The 23,520-nt window shown below is 44.7% G+C and overlaps 1 protein-coding gene across 5 annotated transcripts in view; it reads left to right on the forward strand.

Annotated features, from left to right (window-relative positions):
* The window catches only part of NTF3 (neurotrophin 3), a 69,014-nt gene extending 45,697 nt beyond the window's left edge, over nucleotides 1-23,317 (forward strand). For 4 of the 5 annotated variants that reach the window (XM_083440949.1, XM_083440952.1, XM_083440950.1 and 1 more), the window contains exon 2: nucleotides 22,138-23,317. In XM_083440949.1, the coding sequence (XP_083297075.1) occupies nucleotides 22,138-22,935 (798 nt within the window). In that variant the 3' untranslated portion in view covers nucleotides 22,936-23,317. Of the gene's footprint in view, nucleotides 1-16,279; nucleotides 16,334-22,137 lie in introns of all 5 variants that reach the window. The other variant, XM_083440951.1, reaches the window with a different exon arrangement.
* Nucleotides 23,318-23,520: the final 203 nt, after the last annotated feature.

Here is a 23,520-nt window from a genome sequence, read left to right on the forward strand (position 1 = left end):
TTCTGAAAACTGTAACACAGCTAGCCCTCAAAATTCACACGTCTCCTAATTTTGCAGTACAGTTTTCCAGTCAAGTAATGTGTGCAAATATGCATGTAGCAGGGGGAGTAGTGCATATAAATATGTATATTAGTGGAAGTAAGATCAAAAATACACCAAATTTGAAAAACTGCATACAAAATTGTGAATATTTAAAAGTTGCACTAAAATCTTGCTGAATTTTCATGAGAACTTTTTGATACCAGTTTGTGATGATGATGATTTTTTAATGTGGAGAACAGAACTTTGGAAAGACTGGAAAATGAGAAACCCTTAAAAAAACAACCAAATAAATAGCTGTTTATTTTTAATTAAAGGGGTAGAGATCTTTTTTTTTTTTTAAAGGAACATAAATAAGAAAGCAGATTTGACAGATAATGCCCATCCCTAGTTGCAGTATGGTTGCAGCTGGAAGCATTGTTCTTGTAACAGGGTGTTGAAATAGGTGGTTCAGCTGTGTTGCCAAATGATTTTGTATGCACCTTGCACACTCAGAGAGCAGAGTTGGAGTGTCTCCAAGAAATCTCAAGTTATACCTTCCCTCCCTCTGAAGCTGCTGCCACATGTGTTTGCCACTGCTTTCCAAAGCCTGTGATCCAACATCTGTCAGGGATTTTTTAGCTGTGATTCTTGCATTACAGAAAGTGGACTAGATGACTCTCCTGGTGCCTTCTATAAGATCAGGGGTCAGCAAACTTTTTCAGCAGGGGGCCGGTCCACTGTCCCTCAGACCTTGTTGAGGGCCAGACTATATTTTGAAGAAAAAACCCAACGAATTCCTATGCCCCACAAATAACCCAGAGATGCATTTTAAATAAAAGGACACATTCTACTCATGTAAAAACACGCGGGCCGGATTTAGAAGGCGATTGCACCGGATCCGGCCCCCGGGCCTTGGTTTGCCTACCCTTGTATAAGATCTGCCTAAGCATTTCAGAGGGGTGAGAGCATGTTTCCAGTGCTAAATTACTCATGGGTCCTGGCACCAGTGCCCACAATGATTATGTGGAGTCATCTGTCCCTTTGGGGGTTTGGACTCACTGCTCTCTATGATGTACATAGTGACACCACCTCCAATAGGCCCTTGCAGTAGATTTTGTGTCCACAGACACAACTGTGTCCCACTGGTTTTCTGTGCTCCACCACATTCCTATTGTTCCCATTAGATGCCATCCTGTAAGACCAAGCACTCTAGTTCACCTATCATGGTTCAGAGGCTTTTAGCATTAGTCTATAAGCAGTTGTGAGGGATGCAGGTGGTGCTGTGGGTTAAACCACAGAACCTAGGACTTGCTGATCAGAAGGTCGGCGATTCGAATCCCCGCAATGGGGTGAGCTCCTGTTGCTCGGTCCCTGCTCCTGCCAACCTAGCAGTTCGAAATCACGTCAAAGTGCAAGTAGATAAATAGGCGGGAAAGTAAACGGCGTTTCTGTGCGCTGCTCTGGTTCGCCAGAAGCAGCTTAGTCATGCTGGCCACATGACCCGGAAGCTGTATGCCGGCTCCCTTCGCCAATAAAGCGAGATGAGTGCCGCAACCCCAGGGTCGGTCACGACTGGACCTAATGGTCAGGGGTCCCTTTACCTTTACCTTTTTATAAGCACTTGCATGCAGCACTTAGGTTTTTGCCTGCAGTTGTCTCTCAGTTGCTCTCCTGCGACCTTTTATTCGCAACGCCTAGTTCTGTGCCTCCTGTAATTAACTGTACATCAGCTTTATCACCTTCACCCCCAGGGAAAGATTCATTCTGACCCTTCTCAGCTCCTGTCGGATTTTCCCGCTCAATCACTGGAGAGCCAGCGTGGCGTAATGGTTAGAAGGAACATGGGTGGCTCTGTGGTCTATGTTATGGTAGAGGCCCGTAGAAGGAACTTCATACTCTGCTCTCAAAGTGCACAGGAGTTTGGCCTTTTGTTTTTCCCATCCAAAGTAACAGTTCATTATAAAAGCTGCAGAAAAGATGGGAGATGTAGGGTTTTCACAGTGAGTCCCCATGGCTGATGTAATGACTCAGTCTGAAGCCTTATTTACCTAGGGATCCATTAGCCACGCCATCCCCTGGACCTCGGAGGGAACAAAAGTACCAGGAAAGCAAAATCTTCTTTGGAGAAAAAGAGTTTATTGAGATCTGAGCACAGAGTCAAGGTCTGTACTCAGAGACAGCCTGCTGGTTAGTTCCTAGAAATACACTGGCTGTAAAGCAAGACACTTCAGCAGACTTTCTTATACCCCCAGACTTCCCCAATCGGCTAGCAAATATTGCTTGCTTAACACATTTTATTGCTTGCTAGATATTCCTGTCTTTCTGCTAAGCCAAGCACTCCCTCCCACCTCCTTGTACACGTGTTCGCTAGCTAAGCATTCCCTTCGTATCTCTTCTTATCTAAAGCAGAAGTAAAGCAGGAAACATCTTGCTAGTGGTTTTTAGTTGACAGCAGTTTTTGGCTAGGCAGGAAACGACCTTCTGACCTGTAACTAGCATCAGCAGTTTCAAGTAGCTGGTTAGACAGGAAACGGCCTCCTGACCTGTCTGATTTAGACTTTGCAAATAACTGCATTTTTGGGTTTGAGCTTGTGTAACCATCCTAGCAGAGTGCCGGAATTTACTATGTGTAGATAATATTTGAGAGCAACAGAATAAAATATTGAGAGAAACCTTTCCCATCTCCCTTTACTCCGTCCTCTTCTTTTGAACAATCTATTACTTAGATTCGTTCTGGGGTAGGGGTCTATATTCTCTCATTACAGCAATCACGCGAGGTCCCATCATGCGAGACATCATCTTTTTCATCATATGTTGCAGGCATTGCATTAAGCAGGGTATACAGAAGCAGAAAAGCAATAGAAGCATTATTGGGCCTATTCTCCCCACAAATACGATACCGTTCATGCCAACAGAAATACGAGAGCATCCATATGACAAGGGCGGTACATATCACTCCTACCCACCAAACCCAATATCTCCATGGTTCCTCCCACCAATATTCAGGGGGTGTGCTCATTGTTGAAGAGCCCACTGATATTTGTGCCCGACTACCTGTTGAGCCTCAAGGATGAGAGCCCACCGGTGAGCTGATGCTCCCACTATGTGGGTCAATTTTTCTATTAGCCCTGTTGGGTGGATTGAACTCTCGTGCTGCCTCCCTAGTGACCAGAGCATATGGAAGCTGAAATCCTGGGGTGGCAATTCTTACTGGCACGCACTTGTTTAGTAATTTCAATGCACACCTGGCTCAGGTTCCCATCTATCACCTGGGTTAAGAGTAGGACCTGGTCTATCAAATGAGATTGGTACAGTGCTCTACCTTCCAGATAACAGTTGACTACCCTCCCACAACAGCAAGAGCGGTACAGAACTAGATAGATTTCGATCGTCTCTACAGCTTCCCGTAAGAGCACTGTCCACGCATGCTGGTCAGTGGTGTGGGAGAGGAGCCACAACGGGGCAGTGGGGTGTCTCAATACGGTAATCTCATCAAACCCCAGTTTCCAATAGCCAAGGAGCACGCCATCTCTTACCACCGGCAAGACGAACCAGTCGTAGCAGAGTCCATCAGGCCAATAGGGTTGGTATGGTTCGGTAGGGTCAGGGCAATAAGACATAGAGCAAGTCAATAAAGAAAATAAGAGAGAAAAGAGAAAGTCTTTGTAACTGTCCTTGTGATGATTAGTCGCAGGATCTCGTTGCCCGTGGCCTAACGCTTTTTCCTGGTAGCGTCAGACACAAGGTGATGATCAACTTCAGAGGGTCAGCGGGATTTCTTTTGCAAGTCCAGACACCCTTCTTCAGATGCGTGTGATGTACCCAGGGGATCACCTCGACTACTTTCACTGCAGTTAGGGATGAGGGGGTCGCCAGACGCTGTCACTCAGAGGGACTGGTGAACCGGCTCAGCGAGACTGCCACGGGACTGCAGGTGTACGCTTGAGGGACTACCTGGAAAGAAAGCAAACACACACAACAAACACAGGGATTGCACTTGTTCTTGGGTGATGTGATCTCCCATCTGCCCAAACCGGCGGGGATGCCTCGGACGAAAGGGGTTGGCCTGCCATATAGAAGTTCAAAGGGTGATAGTTCTCAGTCTCTTGGTTGGCGCACAGGGCACATTTTGGGATATAGCAGCAGTTAGTTATAGCAGCAGTTAGTTGAGGTAGAATATTCTCCCAAGGTGCGCCTTAGCAGCTGGGCCTCCCAAATGGGTGGACTCGTGGTAATTCTTTACAATTGTGCTGGCCAGATGTTGGGGCACAAAAACACGGCTGTCCGGTCCTTCCTGGAGCGTTGCTCCTTCTTGGCTGGTCCACTGCTGTTCATCAAGGGTGTAACGTGGTTCCACATCGTCTGGAGTGAGTTCTGGTACCAATATCAAAAGTCCCGGTGGTGCCTCTAAATTGGCTGGAGAACAAATGTCTACGTCGGGGGCGCTGCCTGCGGGCGCCCCTCCCATCCAATTCTTCACCGTGCGTAGAGATATCAGCAAGGCGGTCGTCACTGGAGGGGATCTTCAGGATGCTGAGACACAGTCCAATCTGAAGCAGCTTTCTTATGTGGTGGACCCAAGGGGTGGTGCCAGCGACCTTCACAGCTGTGGGTGTGGAGAGCAGATGGGCCCTTCCAGCACGGCGGCAGTGGTGCCTGGGACCAGTCTCATCCACACCTCGTCACCTGGCTCAAACTGGTCATGCAAGAAGTTCGGGCCTGGGTTGAGAGAGAAAATCTCGAGAGAGAGACTGTACATAATTGTTCAATTCCACATCTTGAGCAGGGATAGGTGAAAGCATGCACACATAAGGAACCGGTCTCCCAAACATCACTTCAAAAGGGTGACAAGTGAATACGTTTCAATGGGAGGCTACAGACTCTAAGCAAAGCCAAGGGCAACATGGACACCCAATTAGACCCTGTTTCTTGGGTCAATGGTTTTTTTTTTTTTCAAAGTCCTGTTCATCCTTTCCTCTTTTCCAGAACTTTGGGGCCTATATGCGGTACCCACCATCTTCCTTCTTCACTGGCAACAGTGGGGTGTTTCACTGTGATTGGCATTGTTTCAAGATTCCATGTTGAAGCAATCGCTTCAAATGCACCCACACTCCTTCAGCTGCCTGTCGTGGGATGGGGTATTGGTTTTTATCTTTCGCCCATAGTCCAGGGTCAACATCATGAGGCAGGCTAACAGGGAGGATTCCCTCCTCTTCTTTTACCATCATCAAGCACCAATGGTCTCTCAGGGGCATTTCTAAAGAAAACTCTCCTGCTGGTCCAGTTGTCATCATTACTTCCCCCATTGGTTGGAAGGAAATCTGGGCTTGTAATTTTGTTAACAAGTCTTGGCCCAATAAAGGAATGGGACACTCTGGTATATACAAAAAATTGTGCTGGACTACTTGGCCACCTAGGCAGCAGGTAACAGACTGCAAAAAAAAACGGGGCCTTTTGTGATTTACCTGTGGCCCCAATTATATTAACCACTTGGTTTGTGGGTTTTGTTACAGGCACAGGTAAGACTGAGTGGGCAGCTCCCTTGTTCACCTTCTCCTACCTGTAATAAGGTAGCTAGGTTAAGGGCTGTGGTAACCTGAAACTTCAGGCGTGAATGTAATAACAGCATCTGGCACTTCCTCATTTTCGCTTGTGATAGGAAATAGGTGCCTTTCATGTCAAGTAAGGCTGGGACTGCATGTGGAGTCACACAGGTGGTGTCCTGTCCAAACGTGAATTTTATCTGCCTTCGTGAGTAGGGTGGCCACTGCCACAATCGCTTTCATACAGGGGGGGGGCAATCTCTGTTCTGTTGGGGTTAGCTTCTCTGACAAGTATGCGACGGGTTGCTGCCAATTTTTCAGTTTCTGGCATAAGACTCCCTTGGCTACCCCCTGGTCTTCATCTATGAACAGCGTAAAAGGCTTCTTGGGGTTTGGATGCCAAGCACTGGGGCTTGTTGTCACTTTGAGATCCTGAAAAGCCTGCTGCTGTTCCCTGCCCCATATAAAAGGATCCTTCTCTATTCCCTAGTTGACTCATGCAGGGGCCAAGCAATGCTTCTGTAATTAGTAGTGAGTCCAGGAGATATTGTTCATCATCATAAGTGGGATTATAGGTTTAAAAAAAAAAATCCCTTCAAACAATTTTACGATCTTTGCTGGATTCTCCTCAAAAGAGGGGTTCTGATTTCTCCAATTACAAACATCTGCACTTGAAAAGGGTATATGCTGGACCGTGTAGGTCTGTGGTGCCTTCGCTTGTTCAGCTGGGACAGGGGCTGGTGGATCATAAACCCTCTGAAAGGGGCATTTCTCCAGTTGCCTGATCCTTCCTGGTTTTCTCATACTATCTGTGAGACATAACTCTCTTCGCCGCCTGTCCCCACTTACGTTGCCATCTCTTCCTCTTTTCAGGGGTGCAGCATTCTGCTGCCTCAACTAACAAGGGGCTTACATCCAACTTCTTCCTCAAATGGCTTTACAAACTCCTTTAGTCTCTTTTTCTGTCTTTCTGTCCACATTTTCTTTCCTTGATTCATATCATCTAGTGTCTTCCTAAACTCTTCGTTATCTTCCTCATCTTCCTCTTCTTCCGTCTCACTATCCTCCTTCGCAGGTCCTCCTCCCCCCTACACCAGCACCTCCCTGTGCTTCTTGATCTTGGCCTGGGGGGGGGGGGTTTGGAGGGGCTGTTGGTGGAGTGTAAGGTGGTGGCTTAATCACTCCCCCTCCTCATCTTCTGGGTCTTCTAACACCAGAGGCTTCACTGTACAAATCCTGTTCTGTGTGTTGCTGTCACAGCAAGACTTTAGCCATGGTAGATTCTTTTCTTTACATTGGTCTTCCATGTAGAGATATAGGGGATCTGGTCTGGGTGGACATTTAATATATTTTGCCACAGGGGGTTGATTTGCCACAGGGGGTTGATTAATTGCAAATCAAAGCCACGCAGTTCTCTGGGTTGGCAAGTCCACCTCACATAAAGTTTTGAGTCTCTGTTTTTTCAATGTGAATCATCACTCTTCGTGGCTGTTTTCCAGTTATTAAAAAAACATTCCAGAGGAATACATTGGCTTGCTCCAGACCCTATTTTTTTTTTTTTTTTTCTTCAGATACTCCGCACCTGACTGGGCTGTAAATTCTTTCACAGTTCACACGATACAGATTGTGGTCTGCACGAGGTCGCCCTGGCAGAAAACGCACAACCCTGCAATCGCTCGGCCAAGGGGAGCGCTAGGCCCCGACCCACACTTGACAACAATTCAGTCACTGGAGTATCTGACACACAACATGTCAACAAAACACTCAATTCCCTCTGCCCCATTCCCTTTCCCAAACCTTTACCAATTCCTTTCCTGGTGGCATTCTTACTGCCGGGCACTCTACTGCCAACTACCAGGTGAGGCTGATCAGGCCTCTGGCCCTTTCCCTCGGGCCCCTAGCCCTTTCCCTCGGGCTTACCTTTCTCCGCTGCGGACCTGTCCCCTCGGCGCCGTTCTGTCCTCTTGTTCTCCCTCAACTAGATGTCTCCGCTCCAGGACGGTGTGGCAATCTCCCCCTACAAACTGGCAGGGTGTGCACCGGAAATGCGAACGCCGATTGGAGCTGTTCACCTTAGTTGAGCCTGGCCCTCCGGTCCGTATTTGGGGAGGGGGCTGATCCCGGGCGAGCCCCCAAAGAAATGAAGCCTTATTTACCTAGGGATCCATTAGCCACGCCATCCCCTGGACCTCGGAGGGAACAAAAGTACCAGGAAAGCAAAATCTTCTTTGGAGAAAAAGAGTTTATTGAGATCTGAGCACAGAGTCAAGGTCTGTACTCAGAGACAGCCTGCTGGTTAGTTCCTAGAAATACACTGGCTGTAAAGCAAGACACTTCAGCAGACTTTCTTATACCCCCAGACTTCCCCAATCGGCTAGCAAATATTGCTTGCTTAACACATTTTATTGCTTGCTAGATATTCCTGTCTTTCTGCTAAGCCAAGCACTCCCTCCCACCTCCTTGTACACGTGTTCGCTAGCTAAGCATTCCCTTCGTATCTCTTCTTATCTAAAGCAGAAGTAAAGCAGGAAACATCTTGCTAGTGGTTTTTAGTTGACAGCAGTTTTTGGCTAGGCAGGAAACGACCTTCTGACCTGTAACTAGCATCAGCAGTTTCAAGTAGCTGGTTAGACAGGAAACGGCCTCCTGACCTGTCTGATTTAGACTTTGCAAATAACTGCATTTTTGGGTTTGAGCTTGTGTAACCATCCTAGCAGAGTGCCGGAATTTACTATGTGTAGATAATATTTGAGAGCAACAGAATAAAATATTGAGAGAAACCTTTCCCATCTCCCTTTAAGTCCAGGATCTCCATAGTCTGATAATCGTACAAACATAATGAAGATGTTTCAGGTGAAGGGGGGCTTTCCCTACTTGTAGGCAAGTCAAATCTGTCACCATTTTTGAATGTTTTTACAACTCAGGCAATGTTAGATCTGTTGCTAGAAGGGGACAGATATATTCTGCTTACCATATTTTTTGCTCTATAAGACTCACTTTCCCCCTCCTAATAAGTAAGGGGGAATGTGTGTGCGTCTTATGGAGCGAATGCAGGCTGCACAGCTATCCCAGAAGCCAGAACAGCAAGAGGGATTGCTGCTTTCGCTGCACAGCGATCCCTCTTGTTGTTCTGGCTTCTGAGATTCAGAATATTTTTTTTCTTGTTTTCCTCCTCCAAAAACTAGGTGCGTCTTATGGCCTGGTGCGTCTTATGGTGCGAAAAATACGGTAATGAAGAACGTGATGTTTAAGAAAATTAATCTCAAAATGGTGGCATGTTGCTGTGTTGCAAAATCAATGAACTGGCATAGTTTCCACCTTTTTAAAGAGCCTCATTTGTATTGTCTGCTCTTGTTATTAGTTATATAGCATTTCACCAAACAAATATTATTCATCCCCCTTTAAAAATAGTTGCAGTGGGGTTAAGTGTACTACTTAGCCCTAGTAATACACTAGGCACTAACCAATAGGTGTTAACAACAACAACAACTATTATTATTATAATATAATATAATATAATATAATATAATATAATATAATATATCTACTGCCTTTCATCCAAGGATCACAGGGTGGTATGTTTTTGTGTGTGTGTGAGAGTGTGTTTGTTTGTGTGTGTGTAAGTTTGGGGCTTATTTCCCCTTGGGGATGAATAGGGATGGGACTCAAATACTTTTCTTAACTGGGTTTGTGTTCCAAGTTTGTGTCACAGTTGCTCAGTCCACGATGACGCTAAGCTTGTTGTACCAGTATGGTCTCATTCCTCAGCCTGGAATGTCAACAGTGAACTCAATTCTGGTGTTGATTTTTACAATTCCAGCCAAAAAGATCTCCCTGCAAATGCGAATTGTGTGCCCCCAGGGCACACAAAAACAACTCCCATCCTTGGATCCTGTTTTTGGGTGCAAGCACCAAAAAAACACAGCAAAACGTACTTCTGTGAATAAACATATATAAGATGGGTGGTGCCTTTGTGATCCCTTGAGGCAGTTGATGTTCTGCCTTTTCCTGTGATCTGGGATTTCTCCCAAGCTTTTGAATACCTCCTACCATTTTCTAAAAGGTATGGTGCTTTCTGGGGCTCAGTGCGCTCTTCAGTGGTGGGCAGAGGTTCTTGCACAAAATTATTTCACCCACTGCTGTTTCATGCTAGGATTGGTGGGGTGATATAACGTGTCCCAGAATTGACATTAGAAGCCTAGCAGAAGAAAGTACTATTGAATTCAGTGACACTTGCTCTCAGCTAAGCAGAGTTTGGATTGTTGCAGAGTTCTGTATTTTTTTTTTTATTGTAAGGAAATGTAAAAAATTGGGAGTCATCTTATACACAGATAGTGCATGGGGGAACAGGCGATTGGTGGCAGCCACGAGCGGGAGATTGTCAGTGGCGATTGGGCGGGTGATTGGTGACTGCGGCAAGGCCTGCTGACGATTGGCTGCTGCGGCAATTGGGAGGGCAGTTGGCGGTGAGCGGACAGGCGATTGGTGGCTTCAGCAAAGTGTGCAATTGGCAGCGGCGGTCAGGCGGGTGAGCGATTGTTGGCAGTCCCCCCCCAAAAGCTCAGGAACTCTGGGCAATCCCCCCATTTCCCTAATTTGGTGTCCCAAAAAATAGGGGTTGTCTTATACACGGGGGCGTTTTACACACAGAAAAATACGGTAAAAAGCAATCCAAAGCCCATCCTAGAATCATAGAATCATAGAGTTGGAAGAGACCACAAGGGCCATCGAGTCCAACCCCCTGCCAATCCTAAAGCCAGATGTGCTGTTGATGTCTTTAAAATACTTTTTCATTAAAAGTGAAGTTAATGAATGGGATGTGGCAACCTATGTAGGATCCAGGAGGATGGGGCGGCGAGTTTTTGTGACTTTAATAGCTAAACAGAAGACACCGAGTGCTGTTGCTAAGGATAGATAGAGGTGTTGCACCTAGCTTGTATATCTGAGTTTCCAACACTGCAACCTCTGTTGCTGCTATTTGTTCCTTAATTTGTGTTTATGCAATTTCTGCCTTCCCTTCAAGGCTTTCTTATTATTCATCCTCCACTGATCTAATGTTTTGGATACTCAATAAAATTACCACAAATGTTCTGACACACTGGGGTTGTTCACCGATGTTTAATTAATTAAACAACATAGTTTTATTTGGGTTTTGAACAAATGTGCAATTAATTGTTACTGTTCTGAAGTTTATTGTGTTATAATCTTCCTTAGTGGGCCAGGCAAACTACTGTTCAAAACAATGGTTTTCCTTAGGGTGGCGCAGGGGGAGAGTTTATGTAACCAAGCCAGGGTGGGGTGGGGGCTGAAAAAGTTTGGGAACCACTGGATTAGACCGTTGAGACATTTGGATGGCATGTAAAATTAATATGGCAAAAGTTTTCATTTTTGTTTACGGCAATATAGAAAATATTTCTAAACTCCACATAAAAGTAAGCCAAATTTAGTTTATTAAAACAGCTAAAACAACTTAAATCAGTGATGGCCAAACTCCAGCTGTTTTGGGACTACAACTCCCATTACCCCTAGCTAACAGGACCAGTGGTCAGGGATGATGTGAATTGTAGTCCCAAAACAGCTGGAGGGCCAAGTTTGGCTTTCACTGACTTAAATGGTTTACCATATATAATAGAAATAAACTTGCTAAATCTAAATCGGCTCTCCTTATATGGTCAAGACCAGCACTTTGAATTCGGAACAGAAACTAATTGGTAGTAAGTGCAGTTGGGTGAGAATTGGCGTAATATGCTCAAACCGTCTTGCCCCAATGAGTAACCTGGCTGCTGAATCTTGCAGCAGCTGAAGTTTCTGAAATGTCTTCTGAGGCAGCCCCATGTCTAATATTTTGAATTAATCTAACCTAGTGGCTACCAGAGCATAGACGGCAGACGTTAGGCTATCCCTATCCAGATAGGGGCGGGACGTGGGTGGCGCTGTGGGTTAAACCACAGAGCCTAGGGCTTGATGATCAGAAGATTGGCGGTTCGAATCCCCGCGACGGGGTGAGCTCCCATTGCTTGGTCCCTGCTCCTGCCAACCTAGCAGTTCGAAAGCATGTCAAAGTGCAAGTAGATAAATAGGTACCACTCTGGCGGGAAGGTAAACGGCGTTTCCATGCGCTGCTCTGGTTCACCAGAAGGGGCTTAGTCATGCTGGCCACATGACCCGGAAGCTGTACGCCAGCTCCCTCGGCCAATAAAGCGAGATGAGTGCCGCAACCCCAGTCGGCCACGACTGGACCTGATGGTCAGGGGTCCCTTTACCTTTACCTTTCTCCAGATAGGGGCACAGCTGGGCCACCTGCTGTAACTGATGGAAGGAGCTCAGTGCCACGGAGGCCACCCAAGTTTCAAGAGCAGCCATGGATCCAGAAGAACCCTGAAGCTATATACCCACTCCTTCAGAGGAAGTGTAACCCCATCAAGAGCAGGCAACCTGCCAGCCATCCAGTCTAGAGAACTGCCGCCTATCAGTGCCCCAGTCTTAATCTGGATTGAGCTTCAGTTTATTGACTCTCATCCGGCCTATTACTGGGGCAAGACACTGGTCCAGCACTTCTGCTGCCTCATCTGCAGATGTAAAGAGAAGTACAGTGGTGCCTCGCATGACGAAAAGAATCCGTTCCGCGAGTCTTTTCGTCTTGCGGTTTTTTCGTCTTGTGAAGCAAGCCCATTGACGGAGTAGCGCTATTAGCGCTATTGACATTTTAAGGGCTAAAAACGGCTTTTTAACGCTTGGGAGATTAGCGGTTTTGCTGCTAAAATGCTTTTAGCAGCTTAGCGATTCAAATTAAGGGGTTTTGGAGCGGGAAAAAAATTCAAATTTTTTCGTCATTTTTCGTCTTGCGAAGCAAGTCCATAGGGAAATTCGTCTTGCGAAGCGCCTCTGCAGAGGGAAAACCCTTTCGTCTTGCGGGTTTTCCGTCTTGCGAGGCATTCGTCTTGCGGGACACCACTGTAGAGTGGTGTGCCATCAGCATACTGCTGACAATGTACTCCAGAATTATGGATAACCCCACTCAGCGGTTTCATGTAGATCAGGGGTCAGCAACTTAAGGCCCATGGGCCAGAAGCGGCCTGCGGAGGTCGTTTGACCGGCACATGAGCCACTCCCGAACTGAGATGCCCACTCACACGCTGCGCTAAACTGGTGCAGGGACTTGCTTCCGCGGCGCAAAAAATCATGTCTGCGTAGAAGCAAGTGCTGAAAATCACAGGCGCGCACACAATCCAGCCCATGGAGGGATCTCCGTGGGACCGATAGATACCGTATATACTCGAGTATAAGCCGACCTGAATATAAGCCGAGGCACCTAATTTTAGCACAAAAAACTGGGGAAACTTATTCACTTGAGTATAAGCCGCTTCACCACACCATAAACCTGGTGGTAGCGGCAGCGGTGGAGGAAGAACAAGGAACAAGGGCTGCTTGTTCCTCCTCTGCCGCTGCAAACAGCGGCAAGGGTGGCGAAGGAGGAAAGAGCAGCCCGAAAGCAACTGTGCCTCTCCCAACCGCGACTCCTGTGCCTGCCCTTGTGAGAGGCGGGCGGCGGTGGGACCAGCGGCGAGAAAGGGCTCCTTTTGGGCCGCTTGTCCCTTTGCCGCCACCACCCGCCTCACTCGAGTATAAGCCGAGGGGGGCTTTTTCAGGATTAAAAATATGCGGAGAAAGTCGGCTTATACTCGAGTATATACGGTAAACCTTGGTGACCCCTGATGTAGATGTTGAACAGTATAGGGGATAAAACTGAACCCTGGGGAACCCCACATTGAAGGCTTCAGGGGCCCAAAGAGTACTCCTCAAGCATCACCCTTGGGAATGATCACCCAAGTAGAACCAGAGCCATCACAAAGCGGTGCCACACACCCCTAACTCGGACGTCTGCTCCAGAAGGATACTGTGGTTGATGGTATCAAAAGCCACTGAGAGGTCAAGGAGAATTAAGAGGGACACATTTCTTTCTCTCCTGGCAGAGGTCATCATACAGGGCACCCAAAGCAGTTTAGGTGCCAAAGCTGGGCCTAAATCCCAATTGAAATGGCCCATTAGTTGTGTCATTAGTTACTATGCGCAGGCTGCCTTTGGGATTTTGATAATTATGTATTGCTGTTTGTATCCTTTTGCTTTTTTGTATGCACCCTCATTTTTGCCTGAATGGCAGTTCACCTGCCAAGCATAATTTGTTTTTATTTTTATAGTATATAAATTTTATGAAAAATATAATTCATTGTGTTTCCCTTTGCCTTTTGGGACCTGAGTTTACAACTTGAATGCCATATTGAGCTCCACTGGCTGCAGTTGCTTGGCTGAATTGGAGTGATTCTCCCAGAGGACATTAACAGAGTTCTTGGGGATCTCTAGCCAGTTTCACACACTCTCTTGGCTGACTGTAGCTAGTCAAGTTGAGCTACTCATTTTGGTCCATTCTGTGATGGTTTCCTCTCTTAGGGAGGGACTCCTATCCTCCTCTCTTGAAGGAGGCAATTGTGTGTTTTCTACTTTAGAAGTTATCCCCTGAATCTAACTAATCTGGTCAGTTTTATGGGCAATTTTATTTGTTTGTTTGTTAAATTTCTACCTTACCCTTCCTCTGAAAGGATGGGGTGGTAGCTGTATGGCTCTGGGACATTCAGGAGGGAAATGATCATATAGATCATTATCAATCTGACTTCAGGCTAAGTTTTGGTTGGCAAATGCGTCGATAAACTGGTGGATCCATGCCATGGGTAGGCAAACTAAGGCCCGGGGGCCGGATCCAGCCCAATCGCCTTCTCAAACCGGCCCGCGGACGGTCCAAGAATCAGCGTGTTTTTACATGAGTAGAATGTGTCCTTTTATTTAAAATGCATCTCTGGGTTATTTGCGGGGCATAGGGATTCGTTCATTCCCCCCCCCCCGAAAAAAAAATAGTCCGGCCCCCCACAAGGTCTGAGGGGCAGTGGACCGGTCCCCTGCTGAAAAGGTTTGCTGACCCCGATCTATGCAGTGCTTTTTTTCTGGGGGGACGCAGGGGTACGCATACCCGTAAACATTTTGTGAATCTAAGTTTGGCCTCATTGAGGGGCAGTATTTCAATATGAGTAGGAAAATGAAAGTACCCCTAAACATTTATTTTTTAAAAAAACAACAACACTGGATCTATGTCAAGAGATATATAGGGGCCTATCCAAGCAGGCTGATTTTCTTGGATCTCTGTTGCTACCATTGTGACCTTCTGAGGCATTGCAATGTGGAGTCTCCTTGTTAGGAAGATCCCAGAAAATAATCTTGATGCATTTATGCTTTGCACTGCTTTGTGGAATTTGTCTAGTGGAGCTCCTCAAGATCTGATCTTGTCCACCACGTTCTTCAATATCTACATGAAACTTCTAGGAGCAGTGTATTTGGAGATCTGGCGTGATCTGACCACCACTTGGGTGGCAAAAAGCTGCCTATAAAAAAAAATGGCACCAATAAGTTGATTACACCCAGCTCTACTTTTTTCTGCCAGGCCTGGGTGAGGAAGTGGTAATTGAGAACAGATGTCTGGTGGCAGTGATAGACTACAGGAAGAAGAATAAAATGAAACCCATACGCCGAGATCTTCAGAAGAATACCTGCTCCAATTAAAAACCCTACATAAGTTTGGGAGTGGCATTAAGGTGCAATGGGATCTGCTCTTCAGAATGCACTCCCTAGGGAAGCTTGCCATGCAAGTTCTCGTCTCATCCTCCAGAAACTTTTTGTTCCAAGTTGGTATTTGGGATGGGAGGCAGATGTTGCTTTGCTGAGTGGGTGATATACAACTAAGTCATATTTGGAGCGGCCCCATTGAAATTTGCTGAGAATTATTAAACATTGCCCACTGTTTCTTCTGTAGTGCTTTGTTTCTTTCATTTATAAAAGTATTTATATGCCACCAGATCGTAAAACATCAGTGTGGCGTGCAACAATAAAACATAAAACTGCATTTGAAATAGTACAACATAATTGGAAAAATGACTTGCTAATTCAGAATGTTTTAAGCAGTTGCAGGCGGAATAAAAAAATAACTGAGAGACACCTCAACATCAAAATCAAGCATGCCTGCCGAATTTCTGCTGGAAAAGTATTCTATAGTAAGGGAGCAACAAAATTAAATACCAGGTATCTACTTGAAGCCAGTTTAGCTTCTGTGATATGGGGGAAATCTGGATGCTCTCAGGGACTGAGCTGTGATGTAAGCGTTCAATTGGTCTTTAAGATATGTGGGACCCTAGTTCTTCAGGGCTTTATATACCAATCTGAGCCAGTAGCATATGGGAGCCGGTGCATATATTCTAGCAGAGATGTCTCATACTGTTGGTTGTCTGCCCCACCAGCAGTCAGTAGCTTGCTGAGACCCTTAAAGCCAGAACTATTCTATCATTTTCTGGCCAAATTCAAAATTTCCTTTCCAAGAATCTTGATCCCTACTCAGACTAAGACAGACAAGTTTCATAACTTCATCCCACCTCTTGCTGGTATGATTTGATCTCTCAAATGGTTAGTGATTTTCCGTAAATTAGCATTCATTCCTAATTGCAAAGTCATACAGTGTTAGAAGGAATTCAGGCGTGGTAGCCCATAACAGTATTTTGAAATCTACGCAATCACATAAATCAGGGTTGATATTGTTGCTATGCAGTGCCATTTGTTCCATTTTCCTAGTGTGAGACTCGATTCCTATTCACTAGCTAAGTTTTTCTTCCAGCCAGGTGCAGGTTAACAAGAGCCTTGCCATTGTGAACACCTCTGAATCTTGAGATAGGGTAAGAAATTCTGATGTTTAAATATGTTAAGGTTGTGCTATTCATAGCTGCCAAGTGTCCCTTATTTGGCGGGACAGTCCCTTATCCCAGCGCCATGTCCCGCTGCTGTCCCTTATTAATGATGTCCCTTAAATAAGCTACTGAAGGTAATGGGGCCCTTTCTATTTCCAGCTGTCCTTTGTCAACAACAAATTGTTGCCTTTTTTGTGTTGAATATGTGTGATATGGTAATTTATGGACCTAATAGGTATCTAAAGCCATTTGCACGCAACAAAATATGTATTTTATCAAAGTAATTGTTGATCCCTTATTTTCGAGGCTGCTGGTCCCTTATTCTCAAATCTGTAAGTTGACAGCTATGGTGTTATTTTAATTCATTTAAAACATTTATATGCTGACTTTGAGAAAACCCTTCCAAGAAGGCTTACCATAGAACACGGTTTTATTTTCTTGATTGCTCACTGATTTTACACTCCATGATATGTCTGCATGAGCAGGAGATTGCTGCTGTTTGCAGGCTTCTCTGGCTTTCCACGGGCTTCTGCCTGGGCGCTGTGGGAATGGGATGCCCCTTAGTTCTCCAAAGGCATCAGTATGAGGACAAGGGAACCGTTATTAGAGCTAGTTGTAGAGCAATTACAGTAATCTCCTTTCAGCACTAATCCGTGCGATGATGACAGGGATCCCCTCCAAATTATCTGCAGAGGAGAACATGCTGCAAAAATGTTGATAGGCACCGACTGTTTGATATGGAAACTGTTAAGTTGTGGGTAGACATAGCAGACGACACAGCGATGCTTCAAACAGCTCTTGTTTATTCACAGGCCAGAACAGAACTGAAGGGTTCAGCCAGCCTGCTTATATAGAGCTCCACTAGAACGCAACAGTAACCATTTTCTGTAACTATCCAATCACTGAACGCCACTTTCGATCCCTTATTTGCATATGTGGACCTGAACTATCTACAGTATCCCCCTGCTGGCCCAGGGTGAGAACTTCAGTACATAACAGAAACAGATGATATTTAGGTAAACTGCTTCACATGGAGGCTCCCATTCAGCTGATAGCGAATAGTCGTTGATAGGATTTCCCTCCCAAATATTCTCTCTCCTACATGAATGAGTCTGATCTTTTTAAAAGAGTCACCTACATTAAGGATCCCTGCAGTATGTCTTACAGCAGTGAATTCCACAACAATGGGTTGTTTGTAGCACTTTTGTCCATTAATTTCATCGGCCCTGCTTACAAATCATCTCAAGCCATAGTTAAACCATGGCATTTCACTAGTATTTGTGTGCCATGGCTCACAGTAAATATTGCATCTGCAAAGTATGGGCCAATGTTCATTTATTAACTAAATTTCATGCAAAGCAAAGAATAAAGCATAGCAGGAACATTTTGTGTACAATGCAAGGGCTGGGTGGGAGATTTGATAGTTTCTATTTGGAAAGAAGGTTTTTCTAAAAAAAGACTTTACCCAAATAAGTCATTGGATGTGTCTGGAAGTGTGCAGAGTGCTGTTTTCCTTTTGATAGCTGGGGCAGACTTTTTAGCAGTTGCATTTGGAGACGCATCATCTGATATCCCCCCAAAAGTTTGCTCTTGCTCAGTAGAAGAGTAAGAATTGTCTGCTTTCTTTGTATCCACCCAGTTCACTGATCTGAGCATTCCTCTTGATTCGAAGGAGGTGATTCAAGCAGAGGTTACTAAATCCATTACCTTTGTAGTCTTTCCTGAAAATAGCAGCAGCTTCCTCTTAATGTGGGTCCTGCTGCATCTCTGCATTGGGAATAACTGAATCAATCAATCAATCAATCAATCAATCAATCATTCACACCTGATGCAAGTGAATGATCACTCTCCAGAAGAGGTTGATTGGAAGGGGCCAAGTCCAGACGATGAATTATGCAAAAATATGGTAGGATAAAAAACCCCCCATGGATAAGAACTTGGGTGTGTTTAATTATTTGTTTCTTGTGTTCAGTCAGTTTGAGAATTGTTCACGGAGAGAGGAGAGCGCTTCCTATCTCTCTCTGTGTGCATTTCTGCATTTGGGGCCATTTCCTTTTTCAGGTTCATATCCGTTTCCCACCCAATATATGTTTGTTTAACTTTAATAAAATGTGTGTAAGCAAAGGTTTTAGATCCCCAGGGGTCTGGTTAGATATCACTACTTCCTAACATTCTCCCTTCCTTTTAATATCTCAAGCTCAGGATAATGATTCTCCAGATGCATCAGCTTTCAGTGTTTACGTTGACTCTCACTTAGTAGACTCTCACTTTATTTTCTGCCAAAGGCCTTAGCCTTTTCCAGGCTCTTAATATTGTCTCACTCTGGACCTACTGGCCTGTGCAGATGGTCCTTAATCAGTTGCCAGCTTGCAGTTTGGACGTTCTGCTCCTAAAGGAAGCACAAGAAATGCCTGGTGCTAAATCAAAATGGCGATACTGCAACCAGTAAGTGGCTTTTCCGACAGGCTTTTTACTTTCCTTATTGCAATTTGCGTTTGATTGGAAAACACTGGCTTGTGTTAAACGATAAACCAAACTGGGGCTTACTGGGGCTGCACAAATGTGACAGCTCCTGCAGAGGAGATTTCAGCTGTAGTGTGAGCAGGAACTAAAGTGATTTAGAAATGGTTGTGTTGATGCGGGGAGGGAGGCAGGAATCAGTTCTGGGTGTCACCAGCAGGGAAAGCAAGCTAAGTTTGCTAGCAGCTCACCGCTAAGTAAAGTTTGTTCCTTCTAATTCAGTCTCTGCGGCTTCTTCGTAACCTTGCAAATGCTACATGCAGCCGTCCAGTGAGCTCCCCTCCCCCTGGATGCTGCTCAGCAGATTGGTGGAAGAAGTCCAAAAGAGTGGACAACCTTTTCTTTCCGGCCCTAAGGGTACCATTGGTGCTGGACAGCTTCTACTGGATTTGGCTCCATGGAAGGCAGAAGACCGTTACATCTACAGCTGCCCGTCTGCTTCTGGCAGACTCTTCCTAGCAGTAGCAGAGGTGCTGCAGCAGAAGCAGCCACACTCGGTTTTTGTACTATGCAACCAATTCATAAACTCGCCTCTGCTCAAGCTAGGCAGCTTCCTTAGAGGTTGAGAACGGGGATGCAATGGCTGTTCTTCCATGGAGGCAGGACATGGAAGAAAAGGGGGAATCTTCTCTTGCCATGCCCTCCTTCCTTCTTTCTACAAAGAAGTAAGTGTCCATACTAGTTGGAAAGTAGCAGTAAAAATTTAATAACTTAATTTATAGTAGAAAAGAGAAGGTTATTAATACACACATCCCCAAAAGTCGTGAAATACAGCAATAGCAGCATTTTCTCTGTAATGGGGGGGACGGGACAACGACGACAAAGTATCCTCCCAATCGTTTGAGCCTGTGGTCAATCCACAGGCTTCCGTCCAGCCAAGAGTGGAAAAGTCTGACCTCTACTATTGGACTATTGAGCTCATCCCTAATTAGTTATTTGCATTCACTTATCTGTGGAGCGCAAAGATTTGAGAAATATGAAGAGAGGCCACAGGCAGGGGCTGAAGCAGTAAAACTGACCCTGGACTTGACCGCATGGGGAAATGGTTCACCACAGGGAAAAAGGAAAATTCCTGTACATAGAAAGCAACAGACTGCAGCTTGGGATAAGGAGAAACTTGGTCCACTTTGCATTTTACCTAATTCACGCTTCCTGGGGCAGACTGCAAACTGAAATGCAGCTGCCCTTCAAAATTTGCACTTCTCCAAATTTTGTGACAGCCAAAAACTGCACAAGAGCGTATATTTTGGGGGGAAAGCATTCATAAAAAGGGGGAATGTGCACAAATGCCTTTTTTAAAGGACTTCTTTGTAAAAAACAAACTGATAAGTTTGATGTTGTGTAGTTGAGGAACAGTTTTACTCCTACCAAAGCGTAGTCACCTGACCTTTTTCTACAACACTGACATAACTGTTGATATCTGATGGTTCCATGCCTTCAAGCTTAGTTTGGTGGAGTGCAGCAGCTGGACAGTTTTCATTCTCCAGTTGATATCAGCCGTGCTAGACGCTCTAACCACTCTTTCCTCCCACCTTTGTGAGATCTGGGTTACCGTTTCACATTTAACTTGCTTCAGCAAGAGTGCCGGTCCTTCCATTCCTGCAATCTACTGTTAGAAACCCCAATGTTTTCTCCACAGACTTCTGTTTTTATAGAACAGCAAGAAATTGTCATTTAAGTATTAAGGAAAACGTAGTCTAGACTTAGGTGAGCTCATTTCATAACAAAATATGGGAATGAGGAAAACACATTTCTTGACCATAAAAGGGCAGCCTGCACGTTGACAGTCATTTCTCCCTCCCCCATCCAGAGCAGAAAGCTGCTGTTAACTGGTCCAGAGATGCAAGTTGCAAAAAGCTAGCACATTAAGGCTGAAATTCTCAGCACACTTGGTAGGGAAGAAGTTCTGTGGAGCGCAGTATGACTGACATCTGAATAAGTATACTTAAAGTTGCACTGTTACTATACTGTATTGTACAGTTTTGTGGACCAGAGTCTACAACTAAAAGTAGTGAAGCAACTAAAAGTAGTGATGCTACTAAAAACATTAGGGCAACTGTGGGCTAACAGGCTACTTCACACACACACCTTGTTTTCTTTTGCTAGGAAGAAAAATGAGTTTTATATTTACAGAGCAAAAGTGCATAGTCAGGGTCTCTGCATTATTAAAGCATAAGTAATATGGGATATGGGATCTTGAGATGTTCAGCTTAGAACATCTGCTGTGCTGGAAGTGGTCAGTCTACTAGTCTCCGACTTCTTTGCAAGATCCCAGGAACCAGCAGTCTCTAGCTGCTGGTCCACTGGTGTCCCGCCAGTGGTTTTATCTTCTGCTCACTCCTGATATTGAACTACTTAATGCGTTATATAATCACACATGATTTCCCCACTCCACTTCATTGGCTGCTATTTGCAGGAGTGAGAAACTTGCATGATGTTACAAAGGCAGAGTGGAAGAAGATGGGGTGAGATTCTTGTTTTTAGTGGTAGTCGTAAGTCTGCTGTAACATTTGATTCTGACCATACACTTAGTAATAAACGCACACATCTTTGCTCTTCTCCGTGGCCACCATGAGGGACACTGTGAATACACAGGCTTACGGATCGTGCATGGATTCAGTTTTGCCATGTAAAAATTCAGCTGGTATCAGTGGAATGTATGTGTGAATTAGAACCTTACAGCAAGAACTCCTGAGATCATGTGCAGGTCAGATTTTTCTGAGAGTTTAAAAAATAGGAATGATATGCTTGCCGTGCTTGTCTACATGCATGTCCCAAATTCAATCCCTGGCCTCTCCAGTTAAATGAATCTCAGAGAGTAGGGATATGAGAGATTTCCATGTGAGATTCTGGAGAGCTCCTGCCACTCATATCAGACAATATGATCTTAATCAGTACAGTATAAGGCAGATTCATAGATTTTTTCCTAGCTCAATGAGAAAGCAGACAGAAAGCCCAGTGTTAATTCCTGGCACCTCCAGCTATAGGGGTCCAGAACAGCTGGGCTGGAAAGGGTTACGGCCAGTCACAGTAGATAATATTGAGCGTAAAGAGCCAATGGTTTGTCTAAAGAAGCTTCATATGACCATATGAATTTGGGGAAAAGCTTGCATGAATTTATTGGCCGTTTGATATTGCACACGCAGTTTGTAAAACTTTGCATCTGCCAAATATTGAAAAGAAAATGATGAAAAGAAAAACAACCACCACCAACCACTTGACTATGTAAGCTCATTTGTTTGTCTCCAAGTTGACTCTTGGTTCTTTTTCAGATCTTACACGTGAACAAGGTGATGTCCATCTTGTTTTATGTGATATTCCTTGCTTATCTCCGTGGCATCCAGTCTACCAACATGGACCAAGGGAGTTTACCAGAAGATTCAATAAATTCTCTCATTATAAAACTTATTCAAGCAGACATCTTAAGAAATAAGATCTCCAAGCAAATCACAGATATCAAGGATAGTGTTCAAGACACAATGAAGAAAACAGAGACTGCTGAGCCTGATATGGATGGCAATGAAAGCGTGAAACTGGACTTCCAGCCAGTTATCTCAATGGATACAGAACTACTAAAACATCAGAAACGCTACAGCTCTCCCAGGGTCCTCCTGAGTGACAATACCCCATTGGAACCCCCACCATTATACCTTACGGAGGATTACATTGGCAGTTCTGTGGCGGCAAACCAAACGTCTCGGCAGAAGAGGTTTGCTGAAAACAAGAGTCATCGTGGGGAGTATTCCGTGTGTGACAGTGAGAGCCGATGGGTCACCGACAAATCTTCTGCTATTGACATTAGAGGACACCAGGTTACTGTGCTGGGGGAAATCAGAACAGGGCCTTCCCCAGTCAAGCAATATTTTTATGAAACAAAGTGTAAACAAGCCAAACCTGCCAAAAGTGGCTGCCGTGGTATAGATGATAAGCACTGGAACTCCCAGTGCAAAACATCCCAAACATTTGTACGAGCATTGACTTCAGAAAACAATAAACTTGTAGCCTGGCGATGGATAAGAATAGACACTTCTTGTGTGTGTGCATTATCCAGAAAAATTGGACGAACATAGGTCTGTGCCTCTCCGTCGTATAAATTATTATGTCTAAATTATATGATATGCATGTAGCATATAAATGTTTATATTGTTTTATATATTATAAGTTGTCCTTATTTATTAAATTCCAGAAAACTGCCATGTGTGTATGTATATGTGTATGTATATATACATATATATATACATATATATATGCATGCACATAAACAACACCAATTAAATAACAGTAAAGTATGGATATCTACAATTGGCTACACCAGTTTTCATGACTGCTTGTGACTTCTGTTCCTCTTCAGCCTTCCATAAGTTGCCTGTAAAATCTTTGTGTAACATTGGTATTTTTTTGCCCAGAACTGTCAATCCACTGACTTTCATGGAGTAAACCTGTTAAAAGAAATTAGATCAAGTTGCCGAGACTTCTGTACATGCTTTTCCATTCCTTGATGATAAGATTAAATATATAGTGTTTAACTGTATCCCTTCATCCCAAAAACAAAATCAATCAATGTAGGCTATAGCTAGCATTGACTAGGAATAATATTCATTTTCTGTATGTTCTGCCAGCTTAACCATTAGAGTTACCATTTATTCCGCCCCCCC

The sequence above is a fragment of the Podarcis tiliguerta genome (genome assembly GCF_965153285.1).
Source record: "Podarcis tiliguerta genome assembly, chromosome: 5".
Classification (NCBI taxonomy): domain Eukaryota; kingdom Metazoa; phylum Chordata; class Lepidosauria; order Squamata; family Lacertidae; genus Podarcis; species Podarcis tiliguerta.